Source organism: Bemisia tabaci, chromosome 1 (assembly GCF_918797505.1).
Source record: "Bemisia tabaci chromosome 1, PGI_BMITA_v3".
NCBI lineage: Eukaryota > Metazoa > Arthropoda > Insecta > Hemiptera > Aleyrodidae > Bemisia > Bemisia tabaci.
The window spans coordinates 1,713,145-1,726,967 of NC_092793.1; the positions used below are offsets into that span (position 1 = coordinate 1,713,145).

At 36.5% G+C, this 13,823-nt stretch overlaps 1 protein-coding gene across 5 annotated transcripts in view; it reads left to right on the forward strand.

Annotated features, from left to right (window-relative positions):
* The window catches only part of LOC109037207 (uncharacterized), a 114,045-nt gene that overhangs the window by 31,077 nt on the left and 69,145 nt on the right, over positions 1-13,823 (forward strand). For all 5 annotated transcript variants that reach the window (XM_072299532.1, XM_072299504.1, XM_072299556.1 and 2 more), the window contains exons 5-6: positions 272-423; positions 11,423-11,575. In XM_072299532.1, the coding sequence (XP_072155633.1) occupies positions 272-423; positions 11,423-11,575 (305 nt within the window). The remainder of the gene's footprint in view (positions 1-271; positions 424-11,422; positions 11,576-13,823) is intronic.

Here is a 13,823-nt window from a genome sequence, read left to right on the forward strand (position 1 = left end):
CTGTTTTATAGATTCTATGTGTTGCCGAATCCTAACAGCTGGGGCCTCATAGAGTGCTTCCTGTGTTGTAGCTCCTTTGATATGAAGGCACAGTAAACGAATCACTAATTGAGCTGTCTTGCTGGGATCTAAAAAGAGGAACACAAAATCTAACAAGACAAGAGGGAATAAAATTGAATATTCATTGTAGCTAAAAGTTTTATTTTTCAATTAAATGTGGAAATGTAAATATCTCTATCCATTAATTAGTGTAAATTTGTTTTCCTTGTAGATTGAATTTCTGGCTCAAATGGATGCATACATTAATGGATCAGCTCCCCTCCCAGAAGGAGTTGCTGTTTCCTCCGAAACTCATCCAACAGAACCTGAATGTCCCTTTTTCTCAAAGGTTGGAGCATGCAGATTTTGGGACTTTTGCTCAAGGTTTGTCACTGTATCAGTTTTCCATTCATTCTTTCAGCTTATTTACCGGTACTTCAGCAAATTTTTAAAATGCTTATTGCCACCACATAGGTAACTAACGGACAAAGACAACCATTCTGCATTTATCGCAAATGGTTTCAAATATTAAGAAGATTCTGTGTGCATTTGCCCTCTCTGAAATAGGGGACGTAATGGAGCTCAGAAACTGATTCAGAATGTTCATGCAAAGACTCTAGAAAAACTTTCTGTGTTTCAATGCAGCCAATGTTTTAAACTTAGAAAAATTTCTTGTCCGATCATTTAGGAAAATGCCATTCGAAGTAAAGTAAAACCATCTCCCTTACCTACGTACCTATCCATCCTTTTATTTTCATTATTTAAACATACTTTTTAAAGTTATCTGTCTTTTTTGACCGAGCAAATTGTAAAAGCAAATTTTCTTAACTTTTTCTTTACATCAGCTCACTACGCACAAACAATTATTTTTGAAAGTTTTCTGTAAATGCTCAATGTTAACAGATTTTAGAGTAATTAGTCTTAATTCTTTGATTTCAAATGTCTCATTTCATCATGATAATTTTAAATTAACTAAATATCTTGAAAAAATCGGCTCATTTTTTATGTTTACACTTGACGAAATAGAAAGCACTTTCAAAGCTGTGTAGGATCTTTTATAAATTAAAGTCAAAGCCTCATGTCTTGGTTCTCAGTAAAAATGAAGTCTGTCCTACAAGGTGTTCCAAGAGCCCCCCCCCCACACACACACATCCTCACCCTCACACACACACACACACCCTCCCTCACACAGATCCTCACACACACACACTCATACACACAATAACTTTTGAATCGTTCAAGGAAGAAAAAAGAAACTTCGGACATGTTTCTATCTCGAAGGAGAGCATCTTTTGAGGGGGTCAAAATTTTGGCCTCACTCTCAGGGGAGGACTTTTTTTTTTCAACTTTTTTTTCAAATTGTAACCCCTTGTATGCGTTTCCATAGTGACATCCATCCATTGTATTGCATCTACTTGTCCTGTCACGGTCGCTCCTACATACAGGGTGAGCGAAAAGTCCCCGACCCCCCCTCTAACTTTTGAACGAATTGAGCTAAGGAAATGAGACTTTGGGAATGTTCCTATCTCAAAGGGGACCATCTTTTGAGGGGGTCAAAATGTTGGTCCCCCCCTCAGGGAGGGACAGGGGCCCCCCAACTTTTTTTTTCAAATAGCAACCCCTATCTTGTGATACCTCATTCGAAAGAGCATAAAAAACTAAGAATTTTGGCGCAAACCGTAGATCAATATCTCAATTTTTGACCGAGTTATGATAGGTCAAAGGTCAAATTCGACCTATTTTCAAAAACTCATGACTCCGGTTCAAATTATCGTAAAGAAAAAAATAAAACGGGAAAATTTACCACATTGTGTTCGCTTTTACGTAAAAATTGCAGAAATCACTTCGATTTAATTTTCAGGGGGGGCTCGGACCCCCAAATACGTCAATTCAAAGGTCATTCAATTTTCCTGCGAAATAAGCCAATTTCCTCTGGATTTGCCTCCACATTATCTCAGTAAGGTCAAAATCAGTTCAACATTACGTTGGCAAGTCCCCAAATTTCGGGAAAAGTTAAAAAAACGAAATTTAAACGGTCAAATTTAATCACCTTAAATTTTGTTTTTTTAACTTTTCCCGAAATTTGGGGACTTGCCAACGTAATGTTGAACTGATTTTGACCTTACTGAGATAATGTGGAGGCAAATCCAGAGGAAATTGGCTTATTTCGCAGGAAAATTGAATGACCTTTGAATTGACGTATTTGGGGGTCCGAGCCCCCCCTGAAAATTAAATCGAAGTGATTTCTGCAATTTTTACGTAAAAGCGAACACAATGTGGTAAATTTTCCCGTTTTATTTTTTTCTTTACGATAATTTGAACCGGAGTCATGAGTTTTTGAAAATAGGTCGAATTTGACCTTTGACCTATCATAACTCGGTCAAAAATTGAGATATTGATCTACGGTTTGCGCCAAAATTCTTAGTTTTTTATGCTCTTTCGAATGAAGTATCACAAGATAGGGGTTGCTATTTGAAAAAAAAAGTTGGGGGGCCCCTGTCCCGCCCTGAGGGGGGGGACCAAAATTTTGACCTCCTCAAAAGATGGTCCCCTTTGAGATAGGAACATTCCCAAAGTTTCATTTCCTTAGCTCAATTCGTTCAAAAGTTAGAGGGGGGGTCGGGGACTTTTCGCTCACCCTGTATATTTGTCATTCACCCCCCTTATTTCCCTGTTTTCCTTTCCCTTTTCCCTATATGATTATACGATCATATTATGGTGACCCCGTCGTGATTTGAGTACGCTGACCCGATTCCGGAAATAACCACATGTACATTTTCTAATGGCAATCCCAATTCTTCCGCAAATTTGTGTGATATTAAGTTAGATTGTGAGGCGCAATCTAACAGAATTTTGCACTTTCTAATAATACCCCTGCCGGCAGCTACTCCAACAGTATAGTATCCTGCAGTCGATAGTCATGCTCTGTCCTGCTGTTTCGATGTTGAACTGTTCTCTGAAGCAACATGCCCTTTCTGCTTGCCAGATTGAGTGCCTTTACTATCAGGGATGTGTAAGAGAGTTTGATGTAATCCACCACATTTTAGGCAACGTCTGGCAGACTCGCAAGCATTGGTTTTGTGAACCAAAAAACAGTTTTTACATTTAGACAACGAGCTTATTTTGTTTATCCTATCGTACACCGAGAGCGCTTTAAATGTGGGACATTGATACGTGAAGTGAGGTTGAGAACATGTGAGGCAATTAGAACTTTTTTGTTTTGCAAAGGAGCTCGATGCAATGGACGACGGATTGTTGAGAAAAGAACCACCAGAATAATTAAGAGCTTCCAATACATGGCTTTGCCTCTCTAAAAAGTCAAATAACTGTTGCGTTTTTGGAGGCTCCTTACCAGGCGCTACCCTTTCCCACTCAGTTAACGTGAAGGAATCAAATTTTGATATTATCCATGTGGTTATGAGTGGATCCCAGGATCATGTATCAATATTTAAAGCTGCGAGTCCATGCAAAGTTTGTTGCACTTGCAGTAGCATGTTCCGAGCTGATTCCCTAGTGAAAGTAACGCAAGGCAGGTTCAGCAAAATGCTGGTTTGTTTACGTATTATAGAACGTTTGTTCCCAAACTTATCATTAAGAAGCTTCAGAGCTTCAGCATAGTTTTCGTTGGAAAAATCTAAGTTTTGCAAAACAAGCGAGGCTGAACCTTTTAATGCTGATTTTAAGAAATGTAACTTTATAGATATTGGAGTTAAAGTCACATTTTTATCTATTAAAGAGTAGAACATTTGTTTGATTGACGTCCATTTTTCAAATGACGCATCGAAGGTTGGCAATTCTGCCGGTTTCAAGTGGCAACGAAATTTAGGTTGAGCATTTGAAGAAGTTGCTTGCGATGACTGAATAGAGGTTGCAATTCTGGACTTTGCCGCGGTAATTGAACCAAAATACCTGATTTCAAAATCACTGATCAACCCAGAAATGTCTATCTGCCGAAGTGAGAATAGTTCACTTAGGACACGTAAGTATTGAGAAAGTATGGGAGTAATAACTGACATTCGAGATTCCAGCTCGATTGTAGTTACGTGAATATCGGTAGCAGCGATTGAAAAGGGAGCTAATTGCTCTTCCAACTGTTTTTTGGTAATTTCTAAGCATGTAAGTTTGAGCTGTTTATCCTTCATGATGCTTGCGTAGAATTTATAGAGGTATCTCAGGCGGAAACAAAATAATAAAAAAATGTTTGATTATGCGCTTAAAAAGAAATAATAAAAAAAAATATAGTGCATAATCTCACTGAGACATTGTTGATGCAACATAGGATAGACAAATAAATAAGGGCAAACGGACAAATCAAAATCAACAAACTCAGCTGATCTGGAGAGGAGAGAAGGACAAGTTGAATGTCGAGCAATTGCTAAGCTATGGCAATAACAGCAGGATGAAAGGAAGCAGATGAGGTTATATGTATTCCAACAGCAGCTTCACGGAAGACAGGAAGAGAAGTCACTAGAGAAGGTGGAATGAAGGTAGAAATGGGTTCTTGAAGGGTTGCCGAGTGACAGAAGCCTGATGGCTGCGGGCGACAAGAGTGGACTGGCAGATCAGCTGATGCCTTTGTGGCACTTTTTCGAGAAAAGAAAAATGGACTAATGAACTTTCACTTTAAATGCTCAGTTTTTTGAAGCTTTTTGGATAATTTCACTTAAAAAGCACCAAATTGTACCGAATTTTAACGCACTTATTCACGTCGGGGTCACCGTAATATGATCGTATAATCATACAGGGAAAAGGGAAAGGAAAACAGGGAAATAAGGGGGGTGAATGACACATCACGGAGTAAAATTACATATTTCATCATTTCATTCTCAGTATAATGCCATAATTACTTGTCTATTAGTTACGTCCTTACCTGTCTTGATACCAAATTTCCCACTTCCAAAAATTCAAGAAATTTCGTCTAACATTGAAAAAAGTCTAGCCGATCCTTCTTATTTTGAGGTAAATGAAGTTTACATGATTCTGGGTACAGACATTTTTTGGAATACTATAGGATCCGAAAAATTAAGTCTTGGGATTGGTAAACCATTTTTACAAGAGTCTAGTTTCGGGTGGATATTAGCAGGTATGCAGTTACCTCAGAATCATTCAATTAAGGATAAGAATTGTACAACATCGATGCAAACAAAAAGTTTTAGGATGCTAGACACGTTTTCTTCCAGTACATGTTCAGCAGAATCCCAAAACCTGCACGAAGCACCCCTATCTTGTGATACCTCATTGGAATGAATATTATAAACTAAGAACGTTCAAATTTAATCACCTTAAATTTAGTTTTTTTGAACTTCGTCAGAAAGAAAATTCTCTAAAAATTACGCACTTTTAGGAAATGACCATGTTTTTAATGTCGCATTAATTTTAACATGCATTATTGCCAAATTTCCGATTTTTAAATTCGACAAATGTTACATATCCGCAAATACCCAAAAAGGCTATCTTCAAATTTGAATAAAAAGTTGTCTAATCGATAGTTCGTTTGATTCCGCATCCATCGATATATTATAGCTCGCTGGGAAACTTTTGGTTCGCGAGATATCATCATTTTTGTGAACAGCTTTATGGAGCGACGACGCTTTTTGAGTCCGGGCGGATAGAAATTTTAGCCTCCAAAAACACCGGGTAGCATTAATTCCATGGTTTCCTATGTAATTTTTGGCGCTGAATCCGAATTTGACCATTTCATAAAAAAATTGTCACCAAGATGTTGCCAAATTTGGCAAAAATTGCTTAAAATCGGCCTTTTTGGCGGATTATAGCCTGTGACTTGCCAGGAGTTGATCAGACGACAAAATTGGTTATTTCCACAGTTTAAACTCGTTAAACTATCTACAAGCTGAGTCAAATTCTTTCTGCTCACGGTAAAATTAAACGCGCGACAAGCAGCAAACTGAAAAAAAGACACCGAAATTGGCGCTTTTTGCGGTTTTTGTCGTAAGTTTCTTGTTTTCCGATTAAGAGAATGTTTCTTGACTATACTTATGAACAACATGAGCAGAGTTTAATAAAATTGAACAATAAAATAAAATCGAACATATTCCAATGTTGCCAAGCTTAAACAAAATACTTTAATTTTCGCTGGTTTTTTCGATATTTTTGTCCTATATTCTTTGTTCACCTCTTATTTTTAAATTTTATAAATGTATCTCTCTTGCAAAATAATACACTTCTGTAGAATAATTTAATTTTCAACTTAGATATATACTAATAACTAGGGTATTTAGTTCAGAGAGGAAAAATTCATAAAATAGTGAGTTTTATCGAATCGTGTCAATAAACCACATTTTGAAACAATAATGGAAAATGTTCTGCTAAAAATTAATGAATAAAATGTACTCCTCAGACTGACTTCATTAAAACAAGACAAGACGCATTGCAATATTGCCAAAATTACGTACAATCGTTGAATTTTGGCGGTATTTTTGACCGTTATTATTCATTACCCTATATTTAGTATACAATTTTATTTTATAATTCTGAGATAATGGAGTTTAATAGAAAAAAGTAACGACACCAAACTGAAGAAGACGCCCAGGAAAGGACAAGAAGGGGCTTAAAAAGGAACAAGGGCCCAATTGGACCTGTGGGTGGACAAGGGACTATGGCGGTTAGGCGTCGCGGGGCCCGAGAGACCGCTGTTAAAGCGGCTCTTTATCTATATATGTAACAATACAATAGTTTGTCGTTACACTCAGCGTAATTCAGATTTTCCTAAGAAACATTCTCTTAATCGGAAAACAAGAAACTTACGACAAAAACCGCAAAAAGCGCCAATTTCGGTGTCTTTTTTTCAGTTTGCTGCTTGTCGCGCGTTTAATTTTACCGTGAGCAGAAAGAATTTGACTCAGCTTGTAGATAGTTTAACGAGTTTAAACTGTGGAAATAACCAATTTTGTCGTCTGATCAACTCCTGGCAAGTCACAGGCTATACTCCGCCAAAAAGGCCGATTTTAAGCAATTTTTGCCAAATTTGGCAACATCTTGGTGACAATTTTTTTATGAAATGGTCAAATTCGGATTCAGCGCCAAAAATTACATAGGAAACCATGGAATTAATGCTACCCGGTGTTTTTGGAGGCTAAAATTTCTATCCGCCCGGACTCAAAAAGCGTCGTCGCTCCATAAAGCTGTTCACAAAAATGATGATATCTCGCGAACCATAAGTTTCCCAGCGAGCTATAATATATCGATGGATGCGGAATCAAACGAACTATCGATTAGACAACTTTTTATTCAAATTTGAAGATAGCTTTTTTGGGTATTTGCGGATATGTAACATTTGTCGAATTTAAAAATCGGAAATTTGGCAATAATGCATGTTAAAATTAATGCGACATTAAAAACATGGTCATTTCCTAAAAGTGCGTAATTTTTAGAGAATTTTCGTTAAAACCGCAACTTCTTTGGGGACTTAAACACGTAATGTTGAACTAATTTTGAACTTATCGACATAATGTAGGAGGAAAGTTAAGGAAAACTGGTTCATTTCGCAGAAAAATTGTTTGAATTTTGAACTGATGCATTTGGCTGTCCGGAACCCCCCCCCCCCCCCTTAAAATAAGTTTGAAATGATTCCTGCGACTTTTGTCTTGAATCGTGTATTCAGGAAGAAACAAGGGTTAACGTCAGGCAGGACGGAAAGTGCACTCGTTCATGTGGTGGTTAGGTTGAAATTGGCAAAGGTCTTGGCTGCAATTTTTCAAAGAAAAATACCATATCATTATGTTGCTGTCTGCTCTTTCAACTATAGTTTATCAAAGCCCTTGATCAGAAATCATGTTCAAAAAAAAATAATAGGATTGATGTGATTGAGTGGGACAAAACTCTTAAAGAATTTGACTTGGGGTCTTTACTTACCCTAGGCTACCCTTGTGAGGTATATGAAAAAGTAGAGTAAGTCTTTAAAGACGCATATGAAGCCAGTAAGAGGTCAGATAATAAAGGAATATTGCGAAAAAGAAATTTAGACCATAAAGAGTGGATAACAGCAGAGATACTTAAAGACTTAGATTACAGAGATAAGCTTTACAAACGCTATTGGGACTCGCCTAGGAGCGAGATAATAAGAAAGGATCGCCTATACTCGTTTCAGAAATAAACTCAATAGAAAAATACAAGTGAGAAATTTTTTTTTTTTTTATTGTAGTAGAATGTTAGAAAGATGCAGACAAGGTCTAGAAGGAGATTAATAAGTTTTTGGGGAGGAAAGACGAAGTATAGTTGTTGCCGAGTTTGTTTTCAAAAATTTCCTGCCAAAGAAAACGGAGCAAGAGCTATGTCATGAATTTGTAAACTGCTTTGAGGAAGGCGTTCAAAATGCAAGACATGAGTGTAGGCATAGATCTTTACCAAAAGTAAAAGTATTTGGTCAGTATGAGCATTTGCGACCGTTAGAAGAGTTTTATCTAACGACAACATCAGAAATTCCTGACATAATTTCAAATCTTGAGGTAAAAAAGTCCGGATTTGTGACTTACAGAGACTCAAAGACGTGTTTACTCCTGTCACAGCCCATCTCATTAATTTAATTTTTAAAATGGTGTGGTGCCTGATAAGATGAAAATTTCAGTAGTCAAGCGGGTGTATAAGAGAAAAGGTAAAAAAGATAATTGCTAACAGTAATACAAAAAGTTATGGAGAAAGTGGTGGTGAAAAAATTATCTCGTTTTGTTCGAGAAAATGACGTTATCGATAAAAAACAATCTTGCTTTCAACGTGGCAAAAGTGCTGATATGCTGCTGAAAGATTTTGCCAATTTCGGTAATTCTTGTCTTAACAAAAAAATGCATGTTCCCCTATTATTCGCAGACTTTGAAAAAGTATTTGATGTCATTAATCATAAAACATGTTGGCATCAGAATACAGGCGTTGGCTCTCTTTGAGAATTACTTAAGCAACAAAAGAATGACGGCAAGGCTAGGCGCGTCCTGCAGTGTATTGGTCAACTTGCTGAGTAGAGTGCTGCAAGGGAGTATTTTAGGGCCACTTCTGTTTATTCTGTATGTCAATAGCATAAGCTCAAACTTCCAATTTTCAAATCATTTTATGTTAGCAGATGATTTATGTGTAGCTCTGGTGCACGAGCAATTATATAAGGCAAGAGTTTTGTTACAAAAAGATTTCAACATTTTCAAAAAGCGGATTCATGATGTAGGAATAACATTGTGTCGACAGAAAACAAAGTTAATGCACGCTCGAGTCAAGACCCACAAAACTGAAAAATTAAGGCTAGTGTTTCATGAGCACCATTGTTCACACTCAGAGAGTCAAGACAGTTGTGGTTGTAACGTTATTTTTGAGCAACTAGATTTTTATAAGTATTTAGGGGTAATAATAGATACATTATTTTCCTGGAATAAGCAGGGAGACTATTTGAATGGTAGATTAAGATCATCGTTATTTGGCATTGTAACGGTTAAAAAATACCTCCTGCCCAATATGCTGAGGGTGGTCTACTTCGCGTTGTTTGACTCGCTGTTGCATTACGGTCTAACGGCATGGGGTTCGGCGACCAGTAGGGTGTTAGATAACATAAGAAAAGTACAAGATCGAGAGAAAGATATGACAGATCCTATGCAAAGGGAGGAAGGATATAAATTGTTGGGAGCCTATCCTGTGGATTTTTTGCTTAAGTATAAGTTAGTAATTTTAAATTACGAGTCATCATTTTATTTTGAAGAATTTGTTCCTCAAAGTAGGCTAATGTCCTACGCAAACTCCATTTCATTCAAGGTGCCAAGAACCTACAATAATTACAGTGACAGAACTATTCGGATGCAGATACCATCGTTATTAAATAGTTTACCAATTTTTTTTCAGGAGTATCCAAAAACGAGCACTGCCATGGTTACGAAGGAGCTAGAGAGATTTTTGGTAGAGTCAGAGTGGTTTGATGAGTATGGTAGGCAGTGTTTCATTTTTTGATAACTTTCCTCTTGCCCCACTCAAAATGTTTTCCTTTCACACATGAAAATGAAAGTTGTGAAAGTTGTCAATGTCGTCAAAGTTGTCTAGGTGTTTATTCAAACTTGTTGTTCAAACTTGTTTTTTAAATGTTTTATTATTAAAACTATTGTATGCAATATTATTGTAACCTTATTGTATTGTACTGCATTATTATATTGTGTTCTCTACTATATCTGTTTAGCAATTATCTACTCTGCTTTTTTTCTTTTTTTATTGTTATTAGTGTTATTATTTATCGTTTGGTTATTCCTTCTTTCTTCCTTCCTTCCTTTTTTCTCATTGATCTATTTTATTTTTTTAAATTTCTCTCTTTTTTATGTATTTTCAACAATTATTCTTACAATTTTTCTTTTTTCCAATTTCTTTCATTATTTCATTCGAAAATGTCCTTTTTTCTATCTTTTTTTTTTATTCTATTGCAATGTTTATTTATTTATTTATTTATTTATTTATTTATTTATATTTATTTATCTATCTATCTATCCATTTGCTTATTACTTATCTGTTTATCTATTAATTTATTTTTTTCTCTCTTTTCTCCATTTTTATACTTAACCAATGCTTGTTATAATTGTGTCTTTCTCTAGTCCTAATTTATGTCATCATATATATTTTATTATTTATTATTTTTGTATAGATATAGTTAGTATTTATTTTTAAATCTGATCTAGCAGAATAATTGGGTATCCAAATTTTCCGGGCAGAATAGTGTTGTGTTTTCTTTTATGTTTTACATTAATTAAATTTATCTTATTTTAATTTATCTTATCTTTTACTTAAAAGTGCTTGCAATTTGGTTAATGTTCCAGCTTTATTTTTTTCCCTACGATAATTTGAACGGAAGTTATAAGTTTTTGAAAAGAGATTAACTTTTACCTTTAACCTATCATAACTCCGTCGCATATAAAGATATTGATGTGCCGTTTGCGCCAAAATTCTTAGTTTTTAATGTTCTTCCCAATGATGTATCACAAGGTAGGGGCTACCATTTGAAAAAAAAGTTGAGCCCCCTCCCCCTCCCCCCCGAAGGAGGGGCAATATGTTGACTCCCAGAAAATGGTCCCCCTTGAGATATAAACATGCCCAAAGTTTCGTTTTTTTATCTTCAACGATTCAAAAGTTAGGGGGGGGGGAGGACTTTTGGAATACCCTTTATATGTTAGTGGTTCAGCATTTCCTGATCAAGAATTGGCCTCTCTTAATTGTGTCTCTCAACTTTTAATTTGTAGGTGTTTCGAGAAGCTTTATTTCAGCAGAAGGGAGAGATTTGAAAGAAAACAGCCTCTGAAAGTACCATTTTCTTGTAAGAAAAGTTTTGACAACTGAATTTCAAAGGTTATGTGCGTAGAATTCTATCTAGCTGCTAATTTTTTTTCTTTGATGATATAATTAATTTTTTCAGGAACCACAAACGTCCAGGCATCAGCAAAGTTTTGCTGATCCCTGGATTCTTTTCCCATATCAGTTTGGATCAACTCAACGAAAGCAACAAAAATGAGTACGATACTGACGTAAGCTTAGAATACAACGAAGAAGAAGCCTACAATCATTTCTTGTGAGTTTCCTTCTGTTAATTATTTTGATATCTCTGATCCCTGGAGGCAAGAAACTTCCAAGAAAAGTAGATATCTAATATAGTAGATATCGACTAAAAAATTTTTTTTTTTTTTATTTATTTTTTGTAATTACACATATTGGATTACAACTTATATTACTAGACCTTACGAGTCTTTACAAATTTTTCTTTAAGCCTAATATAATAAAATAGAAGTAAACACCGCTTTATGGATTACATTAGAAGTAAAATCCTGTAAAAAGCGGGAGCAAAAACTAACTAATATTAACTATAATTATTCCTAGAACTAGATTCTAGAGAATTTTCCTACTAACTATGCTTTTGCCCTGTCAGTCGACTAAGACTGGTAGGGGCCAGAGGCACGAGCCTAACACCGACGGAAATGAGCCGTGCTCAACTCATGTGGTTTTCGTCTTTTTAACCTCCGGGTCTCGGAGCCCCAATCCAAAAGCGCTATTGCTTTGGGATTGGGGTGACCGCCCAGTCTCTCTTCATATCTATTGTACATACGTGAGATGTACATGTCCATCTCTTCGATCCCGAGCTCATCTCTAATATCGATGTTTCGCTCGTACCACCTGGCCCCTGCCATTTGTCTGAGTATTTTATTTTGAATTGTCTCAATAATTTTGAGATTAGAACTGGCGGCACACGCCCAAATTCGGCAGCCATATACCCAGATTGGCCTTAACATTGATTTATAAAGTAAAGCTTTATTTTTTAGCTTTAATTTAGATCGCTTCCCGAGAAGCCATAGCATCTGTCTGTGCTTTAAGTCAATTTGCTTTTTCTTATTTAGAATATGCTCCTTCCATTTTAACTTACAATCCATAGTAAGGCCGAGGTAAGGAGCCTTTTGTGCATGGGGAATAGCAATTTTATTTAGGATCACAGGGACATAAACATATGGTCTTAAGGTAAAGACCACGTTAACTGATTTGGTGGCGTTAAGCGCCGTGCGATCGCGCTCAGTCCAATCCTGCATGTCGTCCAGGCACTCTTGGATGTTAGTGACTGTCTCCTCATATGTGGGCGCAGAGGACGCAACGGCCGTGTCGTCAGCAAAGATCCCGATTTTTCCTTTTTTAGGTTTAGGTACGTCAGCGGTGAAGAGACTAAAGATTAGGGGGGAGAGTACTGAACCTTGAGGTACCCCTGCTCTTATTTTCCTAAATTCAGAGTAAGAGTCTTAAAATCGAACCCTAAAAGACCTATCTGCTAAATAAGACATTATTAATTGCACGTGGTTCCCAGGCAAGATTTTTGAAAGTTTAAAAGCCACTTTAGAATGCCAGACTTTGTCAAATGCCTGGGCGACTTCCAAGAAAACTACATTACAAAACTGATTCTCCTCTAGCGCCTTTTCAATGTAAGAAGAGATCCGGCGTAATTGTTCTATTGTGCTATGTCTAGTCCTGAAACCAAACTGCTCATTAGGAAGTAACTTTTTCTTATTTACAATTGCCAGTAAACGTTTATTATATAACTTCTCGAAAAGTTTGCATATCAGGGGAAGTAAGGAGATAGGGCGGTACGAACTAGGGGCTGAAGGAGGTTTTCCGGATTTTAAAATAAAAATCACCTCAGCCAATTTCCATTGACTAGGGATGTATTTCAATGACAACGCTGCATTAAAGAGTGCTTCTAACTTTTTGATTGCCGCAGGAGGAAGTTGCTTGAGTATAATTGCTGAGATAAGATCAAAACCTGGACTTTTCTTGATTTTTGTTTTATATTTAATTTCCTTGAAAATTTCGTCATATGTAATTTTGTTGATTTTTTCTGCAGGGAGAAAATTAATATTACCAACTTCTTCCTCTAGTTCGCATTCCTTCTCTGGAGATTTGCAGGGGTTAGGTTGAAATACTTTTTCAAGGTGATCGGCAATGGTATGGGCTTTTTCCTGGCTATTATTTGCCCATTCACCGTCAGGTTTTCTAATTGGGAAGCTAGCTAGGGAAGGACGTTTTAGGGATTTTGTCGCTTTCCAAAGGGTGTAATCATTAGCTTCGCTTGGGCTGAGATTAGCTACGAATTTTTCAAATTTTTCATCACGAAATTCATTAATACGTTTCTCCACTGCCTTGTTTAGTCTATTGTAGAGATTTTTATCAGATTCATGGTGAGTAATCCGTCTCCTCCTTCCCGCTTTGTTTTTGCGGTCAAGAAGGCTGAGTATTTCCTTTGGAAGAGTGCATTTATGATGAAAATTATTAAAAGTTCTAGC